The 25,832-nt window shown below is 39.1% G+C and overlaps 1 protein-coding gene across 2 annotated transcripts in view; it reads right to left on the bottom strand.

Moving 5' to 3' along the window:
• The window catches only part of LOC127433061 (contactin-associated protein-like 5), a 136,372-nt gene that overhangs the window by 44,923 nt on the left and 65,617 nt on the right, over positions 1 to 25,832 (bottom strand). The window contains exons 6-13 of one of the 2 annotated variants that reach the window (XM_051684698.1): positions 24,993 to 25,168; positions 24,562 to 24,699; positions 22,805 to 23,066; positions 22,385 to 22,528; positions 19,793 to 19,964; positions 9,242 to 9,348; positions 5,005 to 5,124; positions 2,470 to 2,667 (exon numbers count right to left, since the gene is read on the bottom strand). In XM_051684698.1, coding sequence (XP_051540658.1) covers positions 2,470 to 2,667; positions 5,005 to 5,124; positions 9,242 to 9,348; positions 19,793 to 19,964; positions 22,385 to 22,528; positions 22,805 to 23,066; positions 24,562 to 24,699; positions 24,993 to 25,168 — 1,317 coding nt within the window. The remainder of the gene's footprint in view (positions 1 to 2,469; positions 2,668 to 5,004; positions 5,125 to 9,241; positions 9,349 to 19,792; positions 19,965 to 22,384; positions 22,529 to 22,804; positions 23,067 to 24,561; positions 24,700 to 24,992; positions 25,169 to 25,832) is intronic. The other variant, XM_051684699.1, reaches the window with a different exon arrangement.

Below are 25,832 nucleotides of genomic sequence, written 5' to 3'. Positions count from 1 at the left end.
TTCATTTAAACTGACTGATCTCAGTTCAGGACACTCTGGACTCTCATTAAAGGGTTCAACTTTTGACGCAATAAGTCATGTGACAAAACAACATGGCGCCGAACACAGCGGAGTTTGTCTTTGGGAGAAATGCAAACAAAACTACATCTGGTAAAAAACCTAATTACATTTTTACATTAAAACCTGTTGCTTTCAGAGGCTTTATATGGAGTTAGAATGAAAATAAGGCGCATTTCTAACTGTTCTGAGACCAGTGCAGACAGACAGCAAACTGGAGGTTAAGTCATTCACTAAATAGGGAGCAAGGGAGCATCCTACAGCTCTCTATGCAGTTAAGTGCATTCACTCCTAAAATCCGATCACAAGTTCAGTTTCAGGCTGCAGATGATGTTTGGATCACTCAACATGTTTAGGAGACATGGGACGATACTAATCAGTACATAGATTCAGAATTTATAAATGTATAATTTTATTTTAACATGGTTGGCAGTGATTGGATGATGCTGGCCATTACTTGTATCAGAATTAATTCAAGCTTCAGCACTGGTTGTCACTTGTTTGTTTGACAGTACAAAGAGAGAACAATGAGATTTTGTTGCCAAAGTAGAAAAAAACACGGTAACATAAAAGTCAAATCAAGTCTAATAATTTTTATTTGTATAGCTTTTTATTTGTTCTTTTCCTAATACACATTGTTCCAAAGCAGCTTTATAGAAAATCAGCTGTAATGTCTGTATCTCAAAAACACGAATAATCTGAATCCAGGGTGTGCTGAGTGACTCCAGCCAGGTCTCCTAAGCAACCAAATTGGCCCGGTTGCTAGGGAGGGTAGAGTCACATGGGGTAACCTCCTCGTGGTCGCTATAATATGGTTCTCGCTCTCGATGGGGTGCGTGGTGAGTTGTGCGTGGATGCTGCGCAGAATAGCGTGAAGCCTCCACACACGCTATGTCTCCGCGGTAACGCGCTCAACAAGCCACGAGATCAAATGCACGGATTGACGGTCTCAGACGTGGAGGCAACTGAGATTCGTCCTCCGCCACCCGGATTGAGGCAAGTCACTACACCACCACGAGGACTTAGAGCGAATTGGGAATTGGGCATTCCAAATTGGGGAGAAAAAAATTAAAAAATTAAAAATTAAAAATAAACATGAATAATCAACACTCCTGGAAACATAAACTATATGATTTTAAAAATCTGACTTTCTATAGCTTGGTATTATTTAACATTTCACAACTTAGTCCCGCTGTCCACATATGTGAACATACATTTTTAGGAAAACTATTTGAAAAAAATAAAATAAAAATGTTGCATGTTTATTAGGTGCTGCTAGTTACAAATCAAAAAGGAAAATGAAAAATGCACACAGCAGTCACGCGTGGGTCTCAGGAGGTTAACAGTGTTTATTTATTAATTTTTTATTAGAAAAACGATAACAGCAATTAGAGTTTTAGCCATTAGAGTTTAAAATAACCTCATGTTACATCCCGTGAGATCAAACGAATGTCCGACAACTTAAAATATTTGACGATATTTTTAATATATTGTCGACACTGTTGATAATGCCGACTAATCGTTTCAGCCCAACTGCATTAGGTGGCGCTGCGTCCGGCTTTTTTTTTGTTTTTTTTTTGCACAAGATGTTAAACTGTGCTCTGAATTGCCAAGATACCAAAGTCGTAGATCTCACTGTGAAACTCAAACATTTCTCATCAAACTCTCCCAAGAGCAAATGATCTGAGCTATGCAATCCACATTGCTTTTTTGCTCTATACTCTTACTGTATGTCAACAGTTGAATTTCTCAAATTTTTTTTAGAAGAAACCTCTGATCCGTAGTTGAAACTTAAATGAGACATAACTGAAAACTCCTACTCATTAACGTAACCTACGACCAATGCATTTTCCCTCAAGGTGGACGGAAATGATCTTTTTGCAAAACGCTTGCCTTGTAAACGCGTCTACTCGGGTTTAGTCGAGACAACACAACATTACTCTTCATATGCCATTTCAAACATTTCTTATTTCCACCCGAAACTCTGTGTTCTCTTCTGATAAAGTCCTGCGGTAATGAGACAGCTAATGGACGGTAATTACAGTGAGTGCAAATGTTTCGTGTTTATTTGAGCCTATCAACCCTTCATAGCTGCTGTACATAACCATTCCTGACAAACCCACACAAACAAACAAACAAACAAACAACAGTACATAAAGCACTTCAGAGATAAGGCAAATGAGTAATCCAGCCTAAAGGTGACTTTCAATTAATTTAATGCAGTATGACACAAAAATAAGCTCTCAGTTAAAGCTCTTATATTAGTCTGTAACTAAGAGCATAACAATCAATTTGTACTGTATGCTTAAGCGTCCCGTGAGCAGTCGTCTCGTGGCAGACAGGGAGAGATTTTAATAAGCCTGACCTTTCATAGGGATGAGGCGATCAATATTCCTCATAAAAAGGGCTTACCGGGTGTGTTCAGAAGGCGTGACTTCTTGCAGTGGTAGGCGAGCTCCTGCTCGCAGTATTGCACCTGGGTAATGATCGCCTGGATCTGCTCTGCGTCAGCGGAATAGTTAAAGTGCACTAAATGCTGATTTATCCCAGAGGACGCTTTTAATTTGGTGAGCTCTGTATTATTGTGTTGAATCACCATCCATACTGTATCTGCAGGGACGAGAGAATACAAACGATAAAAAGGCAAAAGTGAAACAGAAAACCCTGTTTTAGCCGTGTCAAAACAGCTTGTCCTTTTTCTACTCTGCGACGATGACTATGTATTCATACAGGTCATTTTCAGAGTCTTTATTCCGGAAAATAAATATACATGCTTTAAAGCATTTGGAATATTCCTGTATAATCCAAATAAAAAAAGTGTTGTCTTGTTTTTCAGTAAAAACATTTGTAATATTATAAATATATAATTTATATATTATATAATAATTTAAATGATTATATAACTAAAATATAAATAAATATATGAGTAAATTAAAGTTTATATATATATATATATATTATAATATTATAAGTATACCTTAAAATTAAATAAGCAGTATTAGTAAATAAAATACATAAAAAAATATAAATATAAAAATATATTTATAAATATATGTATTTGTCAAAATATATTTACTTATTCGCAATATATATATATATATATATATATATATACACACATACTGTAAATATTTATAATAAGTATACTGTATAAATGACTGTTTACTGTTACATTAAAGTAGTACTATCAGTCAGTAAAATAAATAAAATATATAAATAAAAAATATGTAAATATAAATAAATTTATTAATACACACACACATTTACAAGAAAATAAATGGATATTATTAAACCTGTTTGCAGAAAATATATCTTGAATATTTTTCCGACCCAACAGTTTTTTCTTGTTTAAAGCATAAATCTAACAACATTTAATCTAACTCTTTTTAAACCATCATTTTTAAAAATGATAGTTCTCTTAGAAATGATCAAATGTTGATCCATCAGGAGTAGGGCTGCAACTAACGATTATATTAATAATCGATTAATCTAACGATTATTAGAACGATTATTCGACTATTCTGCAATTATTGCAACGATTAATCATTAGATCTTAACCGATTATTCAACGATTTAAAAGGTTGTATTAAACGTGCTTACAACAATAAAGAGAACAAAATTATCTTTTAAAAATACCTCTAAATGACATTCACTGAATTAAAGGAAAAAAAATACTTTTTATTAAGTTTAAATCAGTAAAAATTCACTGCAAAAAAATCCTATTGTTATCAAGTGTTTTTGTCTTGTTTTCCATTTAAAATTCTGTAAAAATCCTTAAAACAAGATGCATTTACTTGAGAAACAACATATAAGATATTTAGACTTGCTTTAAGAGAATGTGTCTTAAATATAAAGTGTATTTTGTATATAAGTGTATTTTGTATATGTGTATTTTTTCACTTGGTTATACTCCTGCGAGTGCAGTAAAGACAAAATATACTCATATTCAAGATCTATTCTCTAAAAGCAAGTCTGAATATCTTATAAGCTGCTTCTCAGGTGAATGCATCTTTTTTAAAAGGATTTTTAGATATTTAAAAATATTTGTATTTTTAATATTATATTCAACATTATCAGATAACAATTTTTATCTTCTGCAGTATAGCTGCTAAAGTAAATGTACATTGTTTTAAAGGAGTTTTAGATATTTATATTAGAAAACAAGCCAAAACAAAAACAAATCATAAACGTATTTTGTTGCGGTGTATAATGGGGCGAAGACTATCCTCTCTCACCTTTCTGTTCACTTCAATCCATCTTTAACTAAAAAAAAAAAACTCTCTCTTATTAATAATCTTCACGATAAGAATTGCACAGTGACACATATATTATGATTCAATAAGTCACGAGTCATCACGTTATAATCTAGCTGCATTAAGTGTGTGCGCTCGAGGGATGAGCGTCCCGTGACAGAGTGTACATCAGCTGGGTGCAGTTTCAATCTCTCCCCCTTAGATCGGGACATTCACACAACTCATTGAAGAGGTGCTGACCGCACAGAGAAATGACCGTTTCAGAGTTTGTAGTTATTTACATGATCTGCTTCCGTATTATTTGAACTTTAATAAAGCTATAACGCATTAAATATAACTGCATTAAAGATGTAACGCCGGGGTTTCTCCTTTAAAGAGTTCCAGCTCCACTTATTCCACAACGAGAGTGCTTCTGTATTTACTTATTTGGTATATCTCATAGTTTGTGAGAGAAAACGACTATTCGGCAATGAAAATGTTTGTCGACAATTTTTGACGTTGTCGATAACATCGACTAATCGTTTCAGCCCTAATCAGGAGTTTGTGCTTGTGTTTTCTTTGTAAGTGTCACTGCTGACTTCCTCTGTGGGGTGTGACACGGTGCATGAGCAATCAAAAGAGGTGGATTAAAGTTCTAATTACTGAGTGTATATAAAGAGATTTAATCGCTTCCGATGCGCTGTGTGATATTCACCTGACATGTTGCAGTAGATTAGCTGAGGTTTGATGGGGCCGCTTCCATCAATGTCTATATAATAATACCCAGATGTGTTTCCTTTGTGCTTGTATGCCTCACAAGATGCTTCATAAATGGCTGTGAACACAGGAAATAATTGATTTAATATAAACATACAATTATTTTAAAGGCGAAGTGGGTAATTTCTGCCCCACTACCATCACTAAATGGAAATGCAAAAAACAATGACAAACTTGCTTAAAGTACAAAAAGATTAAATCGTCTTTAAGATAGAAACTGAAGCATACATTACAGGAGAGAGATAATGAGGTGTGGCTGTTCACATTAAACACTGTGAATTTAACATTCATTTTAAAAGCAACACCTTCATGTATTGTCACACATTCCTAAATGCAGATTTGGACTTGGCATCAGAACTGTCTAAATACAGATGAGGTTGTGACTAGAATGAATTAGTTCATGCAAAAATGTGTGAAAATGTAGCTCTAGTGCGAACACTTAGAAAGCATCACTACTGCATTCACACCCGGTAAAATGTTATTGAGTGTTCAATATGATGGTGAGAAAGCACTTAAGACCTGTGTTGAGGAAGACACTTTAAATTATAGAGCACATAGTATAAAGTATACATTATATAAAGTACTGATAGTGTGAGATGGCGACAGCATAAGAAATCATTCAAGTTGGCTCGTACAAAATCATACAACTTTTTCTTTGAGTACTTCTTAACTATAATCCAACGTGAGGATAAGCTTCAGGAGAGGGTAGAGTCCAAGTGGTCTCTCGTGTGACGGCATTGGCATGTTACCGACGTAATCTCACGTTGTCCACTCAGTTGAGACATCCAGGATAAGCACACAAACACACCACTGCTAACGGGAAGTGATGATTTATTGTTAAAAAGTATGAAGGTAAAATAGTGCCTAAATGATTTGCATGCACAGAGTAAGATTTGTGAAAGCGTAAATCAAAATGCAAGCATAAAAATAAAATGCATACACACAGAACGCTTTGTAAAAGTGTAAATCAAGTTGCAAGCGTAAGAAACAAATATTAGCAATACTTTAATGCTTAGCATAAGTGTAATTCATGTGCTGTGAATTTGTAATTGCGTAAGAGAGGAGAAATACCCAAAGGAATGATGCTGAGCCATATGACGAAGAAGCGGTCTTCACGTTATTAAACCAATCAGGTCAGAGTAAAGTGGTCAAGGAAAACCTTATTTGATTGGTTACTAGAAGCAGGTAGACTCGCCTTCACCTTCACGCTTGCAAAACTCTTTTCAATGAGAAATTCGTGCCAAAAGTGTGAGTGCAACTAAGGGAAGATGAAATATCGGATTATTTCTGGAAAATATTTATGCCACAAACAAAAGTCATTTACACGTTTGCAGTTTATTTTACACATACAGACTGATTCTACGCGGTCAATCCATTTTGCTGTTCATGACACCCTTTCTTTGCTTGCATATCACTGATTGCAAGTTTGCAATGTTTTTGGACATGTTTAGATGCATAAACAATGCCAAAAGTGTAAGCACGAAAAAAAAAAGGAAGTCGGAAGAATACACACCAAATTTACTTTGTGTTAATGTGCAATTACAAATTCACAACACTTGAATTACACTCGTGCTAAGCATTAAAGTATTGCTAATATCTGTTTCTTACGCTTGTAACTTGATTTACACTTTTACAAAACGTTCTGTGCGCATGCAATTTATTTTTACGCTTGCAATATGATTTACGCTTTCACAAATCTTACTCTGTGCATGCAGATCATTTAGACACTATTTTACCTTCATAAAAAGTACTTAAATATTGATCTTTTTCGCACCAAAAGTGATCGTGTCACATTAGTTTAACCGCTGGAGTCGTATGGATGACGTTTATACCGACTGTCTGTGAGTTTTGAAGCTTCAAATGTCTGGTCACCATCCACTTGCATTTTAAGGACCTTCTGAGCTGAGATATTTCTCTATTTTTCTTCAAATGTGTTCTGCTGAAGAAAGAAAGTCATACACACCTGGGATATCATGAGGGTGAGTAAATAATGAGAAAATTTCCATTTTTGGGTGAACTATCCCGTTAAGCTGTGAATATTTCAATTGAAAACATGTACACACAATGTCATCATAAAAAAATGCAATAACAAATGTAAAAAAAATAAATAAATAAAAATAAAAAAAATCTTTATATTCAACAGATTAGATTCGATTCATTATATTTAGCTTGCAAATTCATTTCTAAAATTTAATTGGTTCAAATTTGGTTGGAAATTCAACCTTGTACATCCTGACATTGCAGGAAAAGCAGTAGAGTGCCGATGCTTAATCTTCTCTTGCTGCGACTAGGCTTCAAAACTTGGCAGGGCAATCAGCTTATTTCAAAGATATCTGTCATTAATATACTTCCAGAATTGTATTCTAGGGTCAGAAAAAGGTCGGAAAATTGTATGTATGATTGTATGGGTTTTTATTACAACTGTTTCGCTTAAAATTTTTTAATAAAAAATGTTGACTAACATAAAGACCTTAAAGGGACAGTTCACCCAAAAATGAAAATTCTCTCATCATTTACTCACCCTCATGCCATCCCAGATATGTACGATATGTAGATGTGTCTTTCTTCAGCAGAACACAAATAAAAATTTTTAAAAGAAGATAGAGCTCTGTCAGGTCCTTATAATGCAAGTTCATGGGTGCCAGCACTTTGACGGTCCTCTAGTCACATTTAAGCAGCATAAAAGTAATCCACACAACTCCACACGAACCTTCGTTCTTCTGTTGTAAATAAGCACCACTTCCGAATTCTCATGTGAACTCGCCGATGCGCTTACATCACGCGACAGCTGTTCATGATGCGTCAACTGCTGGCAGGAAGTGCTTTTTATTTTACATTTTTTAAAATCTTCTCCCCTTTTCTCCCCAATTTGGAATGCCCAATTCCCAATGTGCTCCAAGTCCTCGTGGTGGCATAGTGACTCGCCTCAATCCGGGTGGTGGAGGACGAATCTCAGTTGCCTCCGCGTCTGAGACTGTCAATCCGCGCATCTTATCACGTGGCTTGTTGAGCGCGTTACTGCGTAGACGTAGCGTGTGTGGAGGCTTCAGGCTTTTCTACGCGGCATCCATGCACAACTCACCACGCGTCCCACCGAAAGCAAGAACCACATTATAGCGACCACGAGGAAGTTACCCCATGTGACTCTACCCTCCCTAGCAACCGGGCCAATTTGGTTGCTTAGGAGACCTGACTGGAGTCACTCAGCACGCCCTGGATTCGAACTCATGACTCCAGGGGTGGTAGTCAGTGAGGAAGCGATTTTTAAATGTCGATAACTTTTTAATTATCTATTTATTTTTTAACACAAACATATCGATTTGCTTCAGAAGACATTCATTGATCATCTGGAGTCATGGTGTGGATTACTTCTATGCTGCCTAAAGGTGACTTTTGGACCGTGAAAGTGCTGGCATCTGTGTACTTGCATTATAAGGACCTGACAGAGATCTATCTTCTTCTAAAAATCACAATTTGTGTTCTGCTGAAGAAAGACAGTCAAACACATCTGGGATGGCATCAGGGTAAGTGAATAATGAGAGAATTTTCATTTTTGGGTGAACTATCCCTTTAAGAAAAATAATAAAATGATAAAAAAAAAAAAGGTATATCGTAATACTGTATGTCCATTTCAAGTTTGGTGAGGGAGTCTCGCAGATTAAGTACATTTTTCTCTTTGAGTTTGTTTCAAGATCTGTCCTTGAGAAAGGTATTAATTCATACAGTAAACTGCTCAATGGTTTATTGACGTGACGGCATTTTGAACATTTTTTTTAAATTTCTCAGTTCAAAGTCATTTTGATATTTTTTATGGAGCTTAAAGTCAATAATGTCATGTGGTGTAACCGTCCGGAGACAAATAAATACATAAATAAAAGTCTCATTAAAAGCTGAAATTCTTTAAAAATGAAATGTTGGCATGAATAGCGCAGAACAATATTTTATTATAATTTCTATAAATAAAGCAGTTACAGTTTTGTTTTAAATTTGTATTTATATAAAATAAAATAAAAATAGAAATAAAACAATTGTCATGTGACAACCCCCCCCCCCCCCCCCCCCACAAACTTGACACATGTGTTTAAAATTAGATTTTCAAAATGTCAATATGTCAATGACCCCAATGCCTTCAACAAAAATTCTGTGTATCGGATTAATTTAAGAAGAATTCTTACAGCTGTGACAGGTCGCACCGCTGTATCCCGTGGCGGAACAGTTACAGTGAAACATGCTCCAGGACTGCGAACATTTCCCCCCGTGTTCACAATAACTCGGCGAACACCTAGAAAAGAACAGAGGACATGAAAAAATAGATGTTTTATCTCAAGGATATGAGTTATAGAGTCATGCAACTCGACCAACATTAAAATGCAGCCTTTGTAGAAAGATACGCATGGTGGGGAAACCTTGCTGTTGGCTTTATCCCATCATAGAGATGGAAAATACCGCAGTGACATTCCATATGGGGTCGTAAGTAACGTATACGAGAAATGCCGCATATCAAATACGCAACCAGTCTCGTGGAAATGCATTTTATTGCTCGAGGAGTAAAATCAAATCCAATTAGTGGACACACAACTAATTGGGAAACAAGATGTTATTTGTTGTATGAAAAGGTCATCATTGTGTTCTGAAGCATGAAATTGAGCGCAAAGTTAATGAAAACGGAGGAATTATGAAAACAGGACATTTCATGCAGACACACTGTTACATTCACAACTCAAAACTTCCTCTCCAGTCCATCTAGAATATTTATGGAAACTAAAATCACTCATCATGAGTTCATTAACATATGACTGCCCACATTTCCATACCAACATCTATTCAGAAATCAGACAACTGACAGGAACGTGGCTACTCATTTCACATGCGAAGAGCTTAACCAATCAGAATTATAGTTGTAAAGTCTTAAAGGTACAGCAAAACAGCCTATTTAATTCTAAGGATCAGAATGTGGTGGAAAATGGTCATGAAAAACTCAATTATGAATGTTATAATTTATAATGGCCTCAGTCTTGACCCCCACTGCTTTGTGTACAATTTCTGTAACGTCAGTCAGGATTATTTTATTAGATCAAACGCAAACTTTGATGTGTTTGGCACATCTTGGTCTCATTTATCCATTCTGCATGTATCTCAGTCCGTCTCTGTGTGAGTCAGTGTGTGAAGTCGGATCATTACTCGCGGTGCCGGATTACAACAGAACAAAGAAATCCGACAGCGCCGCGGCCCTGTGTGAAGCCGACCGCTGTGGTTCTGTTCTGCACCCCTGTGACGGACCTGAATAGCGCTGATGGAGTCCGAGCCAACAATTGGACACAGCACTTAGTATGTGCTTGGCTTATTTGAGCCAAAAAGTTTGGATTCATATTTGCAAGGTGTCCTTGCAACCATTTAAAGCCGGGTAAATTGAAAGGCACACTTGATCCGATTCAGATTGTAAAGACACAAAGCGAGAAACCGGAGCCCGAGAGGGAATCTGTACCACCAAATAAAGTGCAGCTGTGGTTTTGAGACCCGGGAAGAAAGAGGAGCATTTGGATGGATTCTGATCGACTTTCATTCTGACCACAAATGGAGATTTGGTGAAAGATGTCTGCAAAGTGCAGATTTGATATCTGAGCATGAATCTACTGGGATTCCCAGGAGAGCTGGAGAGGCTGGGAATTGCAGACATTGTAACTAGAAAGAAAGGCTTCGCTTAACAAAGCTACAGAGAGAAAGTGGTGGCTGTTTGTGATGGATGTTGCTCTAAGCGGTTGCTTTGAGTCATTTGGTAACCTTGTTGTACTTTTAGGGAAAGTTGTGGGTTATGTTCAGAACTGAATGCCAGCATACTACTTAGGCTACTTCATCAGAATATAGTTTCTGAACTGATGAAATTAGGTCTCAGTTGATAAATTTGGGTTGACATGGAAAGTGATACCTCACTTTTATCTCTGCATGTAAAAGACACAACTAACTGCCTTCAAACAGCTAAAAAAAAATAAATAAATAAATAAATTAAATAAAGCAAATCAAAGCAAATCAAAACATAAAAAAGCAAAAAAAAAAAAATAAAAAAATAAAAAAAATGAAGCAAAGAAAATCAAAAGCAAAACAAAACACAACGAAACAAAACAAAGCACAACAAAAATAAAAATAAACAAAGCTAAACAAAACGCAAAGCAAAACAAAACACACACACAAAAATACAAAACAAACCAAAACAAAGCAAAAACCAAAACAAAGCAAAACAAATCAAAGCAAAACAGCCCGAAGCAAAGCAAATAAAAACACAACAAAAACAAAGCACAACAAAAAATCTAAACAAAGAAAAACAAAACACTATGCAAAGTAAATAAAAAAGCATAGCAAAACAAAAACAAAAAAGCAATACAAAACAAAGGGAAAAAAGCTAAGCAAAAAACGACTAAAAAAACAATACAAAACAAACAAAAAGCAAAGCACCCCCCCTCCCCCCCCAAAAAACAATACAAAAACAAAAACAAACTGAAGCAAAGCAAATCAAAACACAACAAAACAAGGCACAACAAAAAGCAATACAAAACAAAGTAAAAAAACAAAAACAACTAAGCAAACCAAAGCAAATGAAAACACTAAGACATAACAAAACAAAAACAAAGAAAAATAAAACACTAAGTAAAAAAAAAAAAAAAAAAAAGAAAAAAAGAGCAAAGCAGAGCAAAAAAATAACAAAAGAAAAAAAGCAGCAGCAAGACAAAAGAAAAGGCAAAGCAAAATTACTCTACATACTGTATGCTTCGGGTCCATACTCCAATGTAAGTCTATGGGACTTTTTCACCTTATTTAAAGTGTGATCTCTTAGTAAAGTAACAGCTCACCTCACCTCAACAACACACACGATTTAAGGGATCATTCATGTCTGGAACACGCTGCAGGACGACTTACACACTAACATTTAATACTTATTGTTTGAGGTTTGTTCAAATCACTAACCCTAAATATGAGCCACAGTAACAGTGATGCTTGACTTAGTAAACACCACTAAAATCTCTGAAAAAACTGTTTCTCCCCGCTGCATGATGGAGTAGAAAATAAATCTGTTCAAGCAGAGAGAGCAAATATCCGCTCGCAGAACAAAACACAACAGCGGCTCTGAGCGGCAGCTTGACAGCGTCGAGACACGTGTGACCCACGCTGCCCTTCACGTGACCCTAATCACTGAGAGGTGACAAATGATGGTGGCCGCGAGCTCAAGTCGTATCCAGACAGACACGTGGAGATGAGGAGCGAGACAAAACGTGCATCTCTACGAGAGGGAACCTGACATGAGACAGAATCGAACCTACAGTCTGGGGGTCAGAGGTCAACCACAGGAAATTAGGACAGACAGAATTTAGCAACATCAAGGGTGACTCGAAATTTGCCAATCATCTTTACACAAAGTGAATAAATAAAAAAATGTATTGGTGACACAGGCATACAGTTTGATTGGAAGAGAGTGAATTGGCCAAGAAGTCATCTATGATTCATGCATCATTTTCTTCACAAAGCACAATAAAAGCTGAATTACTGCACCCATAATGCGAAATGCGAGTCCACAGGTGTGGGAGACTCAGTGAAAGTGTTGACGATGCAGAAAATCTCTCGTTATTCTGTCCATTATTCACTTTTACAATAACACACACTCAGCGCTTTAGTCAAAATGGACACTGCATGACACTGTTCTGACAACCCCTCACTTTAGAATCGCTCTTACACACAAAAACAACCTCAGGAGGTGAGCCTTTGGCTTGGCAAGTTATTTAAAAATAGGAAAAACTCAAACAATTGCTGTTAGAAAGGAAAATCAGTATGTGAAATAAAATGCATGCAATAATGTTCGCTACATTGTAGTTGCATGACCTCAGGTTGCTTGTTAAGGGGCTGTTCACACTAAATGCTAAACTAGCATTGTTTTTCAAATGTTTGTCTACAGTATGTAAACATGCGCTAGAGGTTTTTTTAACATTGCACAGCGTCTCTCAGTTTTTCATCTCACATAGGAGTGTTGCATTTTTAGATGCCGTGTCAAAGAACTTCAACCAATTTGGAATGCCCAATTCCCAATGCGCTTTTTTAAGTCCTCGTGGTGGCGTAGTGATTCGCCTCAGTCCGGGTGGCGGAGGACGAATCCCAGTTGCCTCCGCGTCTGAGACCGTCAACCCACACATCTTATCACGTGGCTTGTTGAGCGCGTTGCCACGGAGACATAACGTGTGTGGAGGCTTCACGCCATCCACCGCGGCAACCACGCTCAACTCACCACGCGCCCCACCGAGAACAAACCACATTATAGCGACCACGAGGAGGTTACTCCATGTGACTCTACCCTCCCTAGCAACCGGACCAATGTGCAAAAAACACATGCAATGAAAAATGTTTTAAACATCATACGGGTTGCTTCATGTTGCACATTGCAGGGACCGTTCACACCGAAATCATTTTGGGTCCATCAGCGCTGTTTTCCATTGTTTTCTTATGTAAACATGCATTGGGTCCTCGTGGTGGCGTGGTTACTCACCTCAATCCGGGTGGCGGAGGACAGTCTCAGTTGCCTCCGCTTCTGAGACCGTCAATCCGTGCATCTTATCATGTGACTCGTTGTGCATGACACCGCAGAGACTCACAGCATGTGGATGCTCATGCTACTCTCCGCGATCCACGCACAACTTACCACACGCCCCATTGAGAGCAAGAACCACTAAACGTGACCACGAGGAGGTTGCCCCATGTGACTCTACCCTCCCTAGCAACCGGGCCAATTTGGTTGCTTAGGAGACCTGGCTGGAGTCACTCAGCACACCCTGGATTTGAACTCACGACTCCTGGGGTGATAGTCGGCGTCAATACTCGCTGAGCTACCCAGGCCCTCTACATGAACTCATGTTGCATGTTTAAGGGGTCGTTCACACCGAATGTGTTTGGCGTCTTTGATGTCTTTGACCATTGAGCAGCGACTTGCTGTTTTTTCAGCATCTTGCACAGGAGCACCATGTTTTTACACTACTAGACTGTGCTAAATCGACCTCTTTGACCGTTGCACCACGTCTTGCTTGTTTTTTCAGCGTATCACACAGGAGCGCTGAGTTTTTAGATACCGTGTCAAGTTAAAAAGAACTTCAACTTTTAAAAACGCATCTCGATGCACCTGCGTTCTGTTCTGTTCGTTGTGCCTTTAGCTTTTTTTAGCTCAAGAACACATTCGGTCTGAACAGTTCCCAATTCAGCGAGTGACATGACTTTCATTGCATTTTTAATCCAATTTTCTTTGAAACATAAATAATTATAAGTGAAATTATTTTCAAAAATGCAGTCATCTGTGTATTCAATGCAAACAGAAAAGTTGCATACTCAAAACAGTATATACATACTATACATTATACTGCAGAAATAGTAAGTGTAGTGCAGTACTATGCCATTTTGAACATAACCAGTGATCAATTCCTTATGCAGTTTCAAAATAGCTTCCCCGATGCTGAATGTTAATGCATACATGTAAAAGACGATAAAACAAAAAAAAATTCAACAAACACAAACAAATTCCAGAACTGTTCTAAGTGCAGAACAAAGCGACAGACAACAGTGAGATGGAAAAAACAATCCTTTCAGAATTAAACGAGCACCTCGAGGCATCAAATCTACATCTGCATCGACTGTCACAAATGGTACTTTCAGAAAACTACATTCACTCCAAATTTCACTTGAGAAAGAAGTTCGTCTGCCACAGGTTCCCTCTCAATTTGAATTGCTCAGTCAAGGCAGTCCATTTAGCTTTTATCAAAGCACAGAAGAAATAAATTGTATTGTCACAAAAAAAACAAAAAAAAAAACAGCACCTTGAGGAGATTTGAAATAAAAATAGACCCATTTCACCATCAAACTAGATGAACCAAACACTTTCTGACATGAGAATAAAAGAAGAAGATTGGGTTTTCGCAATACTATCTTACTGCATACTGTTTAAAAAAATAATAATGTTAAAAGTAGAGTATGAAACAACAAGACAGTAGTTTCAAAAAGAAGTATGATAATATATATGTTAAACATTGTTCACTCCCTTTTAAATCTGCTCATTTCTAGAAAGTAAAGTTTTGTTAACTTTTGTTGTTCACCCAAAAGTGAAAATTCTCTCATCATTTACTCGCCCTCATGCCATCCCAGATGTGTATGACTTTCTCTCTTCATCAAAACACAAACACATTATTTTTAGAAGAATATCTTTACATTTACATCTGAAAGTCACAAGTGATGCCTGTTTAGCTTCACTTTCACGTCTGAAAGTGAAAGTGGAGATTTATAGCAAAAAAACGGACTTAAATATTGTTCTGTGTCTCACCCATACCTATAACATAACTTCTGAAGACATGGATTAAACCACTGGAGTCTTATGAGTCATACTTTCATGTTTCCTTTGTGATTTTTGGACATACAAAGTTCTGGTCACCATTCACTTGCATTGTATGGACCTACAGAGCTGAAATATTCTTCTAAAAATCTTCATTTGTGTTCTCCAGAAGAAAGTAAGTCACACACATCTGGGATGGCATGAGGGTGAGTAAATGATGAGAGAATTTTCATTTTTGGGTGAACTATCATTTTAAAAGACTTTTCACACTCTCACCAGTTTATTTAATTTATCTACTAACAATGTCCAACAGTGTATGTACATGCATCCAACAGAATTATGTAGTTTATGTAGTGAAAACTCCCACCACATTGTCACTTCTAATAATAGAATAAAATAAATGATGCTGATGGAAATGAAATTTTTAACGTTTTTGAAATAAAATGACGACTCTTTTTGTTTTGCTAAGGATAATTTCATAGCTAACATCTGATGTATCCTAAATACACACAAAGAAGTAATATTTGACAAAATTACAGCTTGATTGGAAATGATGCCGGATAAAAATCTTCTGCTCACAAGTGATTTTCACTTTGATTTTTCTTAGTTTTGTCTCATATTTCATCTCATGCATGCTCTTCACTGACACTTTTGTCCACTTGGTTAACAAGTACACTAATTTTTGAAAAAAAATAAAAATAAAATAATAATAATAATAATAATAATTTTATATATATATATATATATATATATATATATATATATATATATATATATATATATATATAAATATTATTATTATTATTAATAATAACATATAATATAATATATTATTGTTATTATTATTAATAATAATAATAATAATAATAATAATATATATATATATATATATATATATATATATATTATTATTATTATTAATAATAATAATTTAATGGACTGGACTTTGCCCAGCAGTTCTCGGCAGTGAAACAGCAGACAGAGGCTATTCAGCACATCCTGCATCAGCGCGGTTCAAGACCTCACACCTCATCTGCTCGTCGCCAAGGGCGTCCTCCTGCCGCAACAACACCGACTCCGCCGCAGCCCGCCCCTGGCGTGGAGCCACCTGCAGGAAGCAGACGCCACCCGTCTCACGGCCGGCCACCAACACCCAAGGAAGGCTTCGAGCGCCCCTGAGACGGGCAACCCAGGCACATGGAGACCTGCTGCAGGCCTAGAGATGGTAAGCAGACCACTCCATCCCCCGGTGGAGAGCTGGGAGGAGAATCTTTTGCCTTTTCGTTGATTCGCCGCATGCCCAAAGGAAAAGGAGTGGTTTCTACATTCCCTGGGTCATATATCCGGTGCTCACGGCCGTCGTTATCACGACCACCGGCCACCGTTCCTTTATGGCAGGTATGGCGCTCCAGGGGCAGCCCCTCTGCCCCTGCGCGCCCAGCTGTGGCACAAACACACCCACACCAGGTTGGTTCCAATGGACTGCTGGACGATATTCTTCCTCCCCCCTCCCCGAGCGATCCTATGGTGGGTATCAGGAGCCAGGTAAGTGCTTCGATGTCCCTGGACTCAGCACGGCCACGGAGCTTGAGCCCTCTCAATGTGGAGACTCAGGCTCCACCCCGCCACGAGGCCCCACCCACCGGTATATCCGACGAGATTGTCCCCTTGGTCCCTCTCACCCGGAGCTTGGACGCGTGGCTTGTGCTTCCCGACCCGTCGTGATGGCTGACCCTGACCGTCCGACTCGGCTACACGATTCAGTTCGCCAAGCACCTGCCCAGGATCAGCGGCGTCCGCTTCACCTCGGTGAAGGGCGAGAACGCCGCTACCTTGCGTGCAGAGATCGCTACCCTTCTACGGAAGGGTGCTATAGAGCCTGTCCCTCCGGCCGAGATGAAGAAGGGGTTTTACAGCCCCTACTTCATCATACTGAAGAGAGACGGTGGGTTGCGACCAATCTTGGACCTGTGAGTACTGAATCGGGCTTTGCACAGACTCCCGTTCAAGATGCTGATGCAAAAACGCATTCTAGTGAGTGTCCGGCATCAAGATTGGTTTGCAGCAGTAGACCTGAAGGACGTGTACTTCCACGTCATGGTTTTACCTCAACATAGACCCTTCCTGTGGTTTGCTTTCAAAGGCCAGGCATACCAGTACAAGGTCCTCCCCTTTGGCCTGTCGTTGTCCCCTCACGTCTTCACGAAGGTGGCAGAGGCAGCCCTTGCCCCGCTAAGGGAAGTTGGCGTCCGCATCCTCAACTATCTCGACGACTGGCTAATCCTAGCTCACTCTTGGGATGTGTTGTGTGCGCACAGGGACCTGGGGCTTCGGGTCAATTGGGAAAAGAACAAGCTCACCCCGGTTCAGAGCATCACTTTTCTCGGCTTGGAGTTGGACTCAATCTCGATGTCGGCATGCCTCACGTACAAGTGCGCACAGTCGGTGCTGAACTGTCTGAAGGCGTTCAGACGGAGGACAGCAGTTCCACAGAAACTTTTTCAGAGGCTCCTGGGGCATATGGCATCCACAGCAGTGGCCACACCGCTCAGGTTGATGCATATGAGACCGCTTCAGCACCTTGAAGGTGTATGTAGCCGCCATTTCGGCACATCACGATGCAGTGGATGGTAAGTATTTGGGGAAGCACGACTTGATTATCAGGTTCCTAAGAGGCACTAGGAGGTTGAATCCCTCCAGACCGCACCTCATCCCCTCGTCGGACTTCTCTGTAGTCCTTCGGGGTCTACGGGGAGCTCCCTTTGAGCCCCAGGAGTCAGTTGAGCTTAAGGCACTCTCTTTGAAGACTGCCCTCCTGACTGCGCTCATTTCTATCAAGAGGGTAGGGGACCTGCAGGCGTTCTCTGTCAGCGAATCGTGCCTGGAGTTCGGTCCGGAAAGGAAGCACTGTCTCCAAATAGAGGATTGCCCACTGGGTCATTGATGCCATCGTGATGGCATATCACGCTCAGGACATGCCCCCCCCCTTGGGGTTACGAGCCCACTCTACTAGGAGTGTAGTTGCCTCCTGGGCCCTGACCAGTGGCGCCTATTTGGCAGACATCTGCTGAGCAGCAGGCTGGGCAACACTCAACACCTTTACAAGGTTCTACAATCTCCGGGTTGAGCTGGTTTCGTCCCGTGTATTGTCAGGTACGAGCAGGTAAGTTCTGGTCCACTACACCACACCACTCCATTACTACATACTTCCGACAAGACTCGGTAAGACCATGTGATGTATTTCCACTCAAAATACCCCCCCCCCCTCCGTGGTGTCTTCCCCTTGGGAGTGACACCCCTCCCCCCCGACGTAGACATTTATGGCCCCCAGTCGGTTAACAAATTCCACTCTTTTTGAAAAAAAAAAATAAATAAATAAATAAAGAGGCCACGGCTGGGCTAGACTGTCCCTATTTATTGGGCAGTTGACTTGTTCCCGAAGGACCATTCGACACTCATAAGAGCGTTGGGGGAGGTTACGTGACAGCCTGGTGCGCTGGCTACGAGGCACACAGTGGTCTGCCCGTCTCGCACCGCCAGTCTACGTAACACAGTTCAGCTTATTGTGGCGTTTCGTATAGGGACCCCTTGTGTCACTACATCGACACAATGTCGAGTGAGTGACAGATAGGGAATGTCCTGGTTACTTTCGTAACCTCCGTTCCCTGATGGAGGGAACGAGACATTGTGTCCCTCTTGCCACAATACTGAACTACCTGCTGAAATGGCCGGGACTTTGTCTCGGCTCCTCAGCACAAAACCTGAATGAATGGTTGTGAGCCAGCTCCTTTTATACCCGTATGTCCGAGGAAGTGGCATGCAAATTCCACTCGCCAATTCCCATTGGCCTTTTTTTCAAAATCAGAGGTGTTTGGGGCTCCCAAGGGTGACCCCTAGTGTCACTACATCGACACAACGTCTCATTCCCTCCATCAGGGAATGGAGGTTACGAAAGTAACCAGGATGTTACGCTGCTAAATAAGTCACGGTCTGATTAAAAAGAGTCCATTTGTCAACCAGTGCTGCAAACTGCAAAACCAGTCTGTGATATGGTATTCTGAACACACACAGGGAAATTATGTTTCTAAACTGTGAGCAACACTAAAAGCTGCATTTAGAACAAACCACCATGAAGCTATCGGCTTCGACTGATCAAACAGATAATTATTTAAATGAAGGAACTTCATGCCTGAAGCTGAATCAGTGTTGTGTCTCTCTCTCTCTCTCTCAGCGAATCAGTATTCAGCACCATTTCTCTGACTAATCTCTATATTTACATAATCAAGCTGTAGATCTACTTCATTTAAGGAAAAAATGAAAAGTTGAACATTTTGCAAGATCACAAAAAAGCATAATTGACAGGAAGTGTGTTTACCTGTCGACTATCCCACACATGTCCATCTGAAGATCGCTAAAGTTTCCAAACAACATCTGTTGCACTTTGATTAGATCCACTAAACTGTTGTCAGTTCGGATGAGTCGCATACATCCCTGGAAAACATTAAACGGGTTTCTGCAGACGGTGCTGTGTTCCGTGTCTGGGCATCCTGCAGATAAAAACAGTGACCAGTCAGGATACAAGCTGCAAATTTTTATTGTTTTAACAGTTTTAACAGTTCAAAGAGTGTTTTAGTATCAATAAAGTTCAAATACAGCATTCTGACTTTCACCAGGCGCTAAATATTGAGCGCTTTCCATTAGCAACAGTATCAGATGGTACATCAGACGGTATATGGGTGTTTCTTCAGCACTGTCAACTTCTAGAAAGTAAAGTCTCATTACAATATTTTTTATTATTTTTTTTCTCCCAGTTTGGAATGCCCAATTCCCACTACTTAGTAGGTCCTCGTGGTGGCACGTTTACTCACCTCAATCCAGGTGGCGGAGGACAAGTCTCAGTTGCCTCCACTTCTGAGACCGTCAATCCGCGCATCTTATCATGTGGCTCGTTGTGCATGACACCGCGGAGACTCACAGCATGTGGAGGCTCATGCTACTCTCCGCGATCCACGCACAACTTACCACGCACCCCATTGATTGCGAGAACCACTAATCGCAACCACGAGGAGGTTTCCCCATGTGACTCTACCCTCCCTAGCAACCGGACCAATTTGGTTGCTTAGGAGACCTGGCTGGAGTCACTCAGCACACCCTGGATTCAAACTCACGACTCCAGGAGTGGTAGTCAGTATCAATACTCGCTGAGCTACCCAGGCCCCTCGTTACAATATTTTTAACACTCTCACTATTTTTTTAATTCATCCACTAGCGATGTCCAACAGTGTGTGTTCATGCATCACAGAAGATTTATGTAATTTTTGTCATGAAAATTCCCACCACAGCATCATTTCCAGCACATCTCAAATTCTGTATTTTGCTTAATAGAATTCTGTGCTGGAAATGATGCTGATGGAAATGACATTTTTAACGTTTTTCAAATAAAATGACTGACTCTTTTGTCTAATTTCTTAGCTAACATTTTATATCTCCTTAATACACACAATTAAATTATATTTTCACACTTTTTGCGCAATGTGTCAAAATTACAGCTTGATTTTTCATGTTTCATGCTCTTCACTGACACTTTTGTCCACTTGGTTAACAAGTACACTAACATTTGAAAAAAAAAAAAAACTTTATTAGGGGCAAAATTGTTTGGTGTGCTGGAAATGACGGCAGAACTGTGGGACAACCGTACTTTCTTCCCCAGTAGGGGGCGATATTCATAAAAATATGAATCACCAAAAACACAAGAAGAATGTGAAAGTTGAAGTGGAGATTGATGGAGGAGAATTTATTGTAAAAAAGGACTTACATATTGATCCGTCTCTCACCCACACCTATCATATCTCTTCAGAAGACATGGATTAAACCACTGGAGTTTTATGGATTACTTTTATGTTTCCTTTATGTGATATTTGGAGCTTCAAATTTCTGGTCACTTGCATTGTATGGACCTACAGTGCTGAAATATTCTTCTAAAAATCTTCATTTGAGTTCAGTAGAAGAAAGAAAGTCATACACATCTGGGATGGCATGAGGGTGAATAAATGATGAGAGAATTTTCATTTTTGGGTGAACTATCCCTTTAAGGGTGATACAAGACCCCTCCGCTGATCACCACAGTATTGCGACAGCGACCAGCTGACATTATCTCTTATGTAATAACTTGCTTTGCCTCTGAAACCACTTTCCTTATTGACCTCTAACTTTTAAAACCCCACTATTCTGGTATGTAACACAAATGTTTCACAATCCAATCAATTCCCAATGGATAAAATCAAGTCCTGCCCTACATTTTATCTCATTGAATTTCCTTTTTCACTCAAAAAGTGAATATATGTCATAGTACAATGGGTTGTAAAGGTTTTATTGTTGTTGTTGACTTGGCTAACTGTGCCAGTGGCACTAAAAAACAAGGTTTGCACCTATAAATTACCTTTATTGTCATTGTACAATTTGCACACTGTCAAACCATAACAAACTCACAAAGGGCAACCTACTATTTGACACTAAACTCGATTTCACAGCACACTCACTCACAAGATTTCAGCCATTACATTTAAAAATCTCATTATATACATGATATATTCTTTGACTGCAATGCAATACGTGCTCTGCTGCGGCCCAGGGCAAAAACACTGCAGACGTAAGAGACCCACGCTTACAGCTACGCTTTTAACGGCTCCCCAGTGTGCATGCCGAGATGGCATTCCTCGACTCTCTCCAGTTACTGAGCTAAAGGCAATTAAAACACGCTTTCAGGAGCCGCGAGCGATCAGGGAGTCGATCTGCTCCCAAACAGCTTGAAAGCTAAATGAATGTGCTTTCCTCAGCGGAAGGGGTGTTGAGCGACAAGATGGATTGATTAACAGGAAGGATTTGGCTTGTGCAGAGGGAAATTACTCTGAGTCTGCGTGTTGCTGTTGTTAGTGAGAGGTAATGCACGGCTAAAGCTTGCTCTTACCTCCAAAGAATAACTGACTGTCCGGTACGACAGGGAAGGAAGTGGGTGCTGTAGAGCTGTCGGTTTTGTCCACAGTGACTGCGAGACGACCTCGACGGGCAACTAGTTCCAGCGAGTGCCACTGACCGTCATTTAAACTGGCACCTGTGGAAAAACAGCCAGCATTGTGGTAGAGTTAAAATAATATATAGCCACTGAATGTAGTAGAAGTGAGATTATTTTGGGTCTAGGGTACATTCAGAATGGCATACTAGACAACTACTCATACTATTTTTGCAGTATATGGTAAGTACACTATGAACAGTATGTTCCTTTTTCTCTATGAATGCAATACCCAAATCATATTAGTCAAAGTTTGCAGTATACAAACAGAGCACTGGATGAAATGCTGTTTCACACAATGCAATGCTCGAGTTCGACCTGCTGTGACGTCGGCCATGATTCGTCCCGCCTTATGGATCTGTACTCGTACTCTCGCATCGCTCAGATAAAGCCACAGCATTCCTGCTTCATGCTGGAGGTCAAAGGTCATCAGCAGACCCACTTTGTTCCATGTTCTGAACTGCAGACCGACTGACATGCTTTCTCCACCGGCGGTCCACGGCAAACCGAGGAAACTTCCAGGACTGGCAAACGTCACTGGGACATCAATGGATTCCGTGCACGTAAAGGTGACGTTACCCTAAAAGAGTGTATATTAGGCAGAATTACGACTCTGTTGTATTGTAAATATTGATGATATATTTGCAATGACTTTGCTGGTGACATAAAAGTAAACAACAGTCATGAAAATTGCAATGATTTTAATGCGTTTAAATGCATCAAGTTCCTAAAGCCCATGTTTCGCACTAATTTCATGATTCATGATTGACGAGTAGAAAGGTCGAAACATACTCAACGCAAGTAGGAAAATGCAGATGATTGATTTTCATGCGAAGTTGCTTTCCAAAATGTGCAAGACTGCAATTTTTAATGCAACGCATGTATGTGTTGCATTCTCAACATTGCCACAAGGGGCGCTATAGCAAACATTAGTGTGAACCGTCCACTTCTACAAGGGGTTTTCTCTTTCAAGTCAACTACTGTCATGGTGGAGCAACGGTTCGAAGAGAATATTGCTGAGCAAGTTGCTGAAAGTCAATGTATTTATAGCAACTTTCCTGAATCAGTTTAATTGCACAGACGTTTGACGGTTACTCTATCGCCCCCTTGAGTCCTGAGGTTTGTAAACATTTGTTTGTAAAACCATTTTTACCTGGTCACACTTTGGCAATGCCTTTGCAGAATGCTCGCACCTGCATACACGTGCTTGCGTAAAGTATGTTTCTGGTTTAAAGACAGAGATGTTTTAATACCCTTTATAAATTTCAGTCGCAGAAACGCCATTAGAGTTCGTAAGTTCTATTCAATTGAGTAAATCAGTTCAAACTGTTAGATTTTTAACGTAATGATTCATAATCTGATTCAATTATGTGTTTGCGTCATCACTCAAAAATAATAATGGAGGTCCCCATGTAACATTTATGCATTCAGATATTTAAGGAAAAATATATGTAGGTAAATATAGCTGATTATTGATATGTATTGTTATATTGGTACATACAAATGAAAATAATTGAATATTCTAGTGGTCATTTTGTGAAAAACTGTGGAAAAAAGGTCTTGATTATTTTTATCTAAATGGCTGTTTGGTTGAAATGATGGTTCCTCTGATTGAAAAGTAATATATATATATTGTATATACAGTATATATATATTAATATTGGAGTTTAAAAAAAGATTGCATTGGTAAATATTGCTATGCATTGGTATTAAAATTCCTATGCACCGTTACAGTATATTACTGTGTATGTATATCTATATGCACACAGTATATATACAGTATATACATATAAACAAAGACCGTTTTTCATGCAAACACAATTGTGAGAGTAAATTACGGCAGGTTTGTAAATTATGCATTGGCCTTCCTGGCTATTATCCTGATACCAGTCATGCTCATTACCACAATGAATTACATGGTGGGTAATTGGTTTAACCCCCAAATTCCCAAGACAATGGCTGTGATAAAAGGGAAAACCTTGTATAATGTGGTACAAAAGCATTCATTATGAATTAATGACAATTAAATGCTGCCCAAAAACTGACAATCAAAATTATTTTAAAGTTCTGCTTACTGTCATGGCGACTTGCTTTTCTTTGCCGAGTTCAATCATGTTGATGTCGTTGTAAAGCACATTTTCCATGCAGCCGTGGAAGTTTCTTCTGGAATGAGACTTCTGAAGTCCATCACTTGATGTGCCACCAAAACTGATCTTGTGAAAGAACAACAGATTCATGTTAAGGGAACAGCTCATCATTTATTGCAATTTAAGACAAGAGTTGAAAAGTACACAAGTTAACAATGTTTCATAGCAAAGTGAATATCTTCAAGTGAAGTAAATCTTTTCCTAAACTCATTGCAGGATGAAGGTTAATTTACATTGCATGTATAATTTATGTGTTTGTGTGCGTTTAGTTTGAGTGTGTACATGCGACAAAGAAAAGTGATATAAAACAGTAGCAGCTGCTCTGAGAGTTAAACTGGACTGATTGTGTAAGCGTTCACCTCGTTAATCTCGCCGTGACTTGGGTGCTTGAGCAGCTGCAGCTGCTGCGTACTTTTGTCCACAGTGAAGTTAACGACTCCTCGTACACGCTCCACGCTGACATGATGCCAGTGCTGATCGTCCAACAGGCTGCCCAGCGACACGACGGTGTGAAAATCACTCGCAGAACCCCTGCCTGAAAAAAAGAGAAAGTTGATCATTTGTTGCTATTGAATAATGTATACTGATGCTTCTAATATAGACTGCATTAGTTGCACTAGAAAATCCCAATATATATTGCAATATCGGAATTTGGTCAAATTTAAATGATGCATGTGCCATGAATTAATCAGAACTCAAAAGCCACATCCACATTAATAAGTTTTAGTTTGAAAACACATTCATTTCACTACGTTTACGCCTCTAATCCGCACTACAACAACAAGTTCCTCCACCAAAAACAGGGTGTTTCAAAAGCGCTCTCCATTACTGTATTCTTTGGAAAACAATGATGTTAGGAACCTGAAAATGGACATCTTATCTGGAATGTCCACTGTAACGGGATATTCATTAAAATCTTTGCACGTCTAAATCTTTGCAGACCTAATATTAAATTATGAAAATCCATTAGAAAAAGACAAATATTTAAAACGATGATAATCTAAAACAAAGAGTGCAATAAACAAATTTCAGCATTTATTGCATGAAAATTATTTATATATTTTCCAAAAATTACGACCAAGTCAGCATCATTTCCAGTCAAGCTGTAATTTTGCCATTTATTACGCAAAAAGTGCACAAACATAGTTTAACACTTTAATGCATGTGTGTTTCGCCAAACATTATGAAAATACTCAGGT

Source organism: Myxocyprinus asiaticus, chromosome 42 (genome assembly GCF_019703515.2).
Source record: "Myxocyprinus asiaticus isolate MX2 ecotype Aquarium Trade chromosome 42, UBuf_Myxa_2, whole genome shotgun sequence".
In the NCBI taxonomy this organism is placed as follows: domain Eukaryota; kingdom Metazoa; phylum Chordata; class Actinopteri; order Cypriniformes; family Catostomidae; genus Myxocyprinus; species Myxocyprinus asiaticus.
This window is presented reverse-complemented; position numbering and strand designations above follow the sequence as displayed.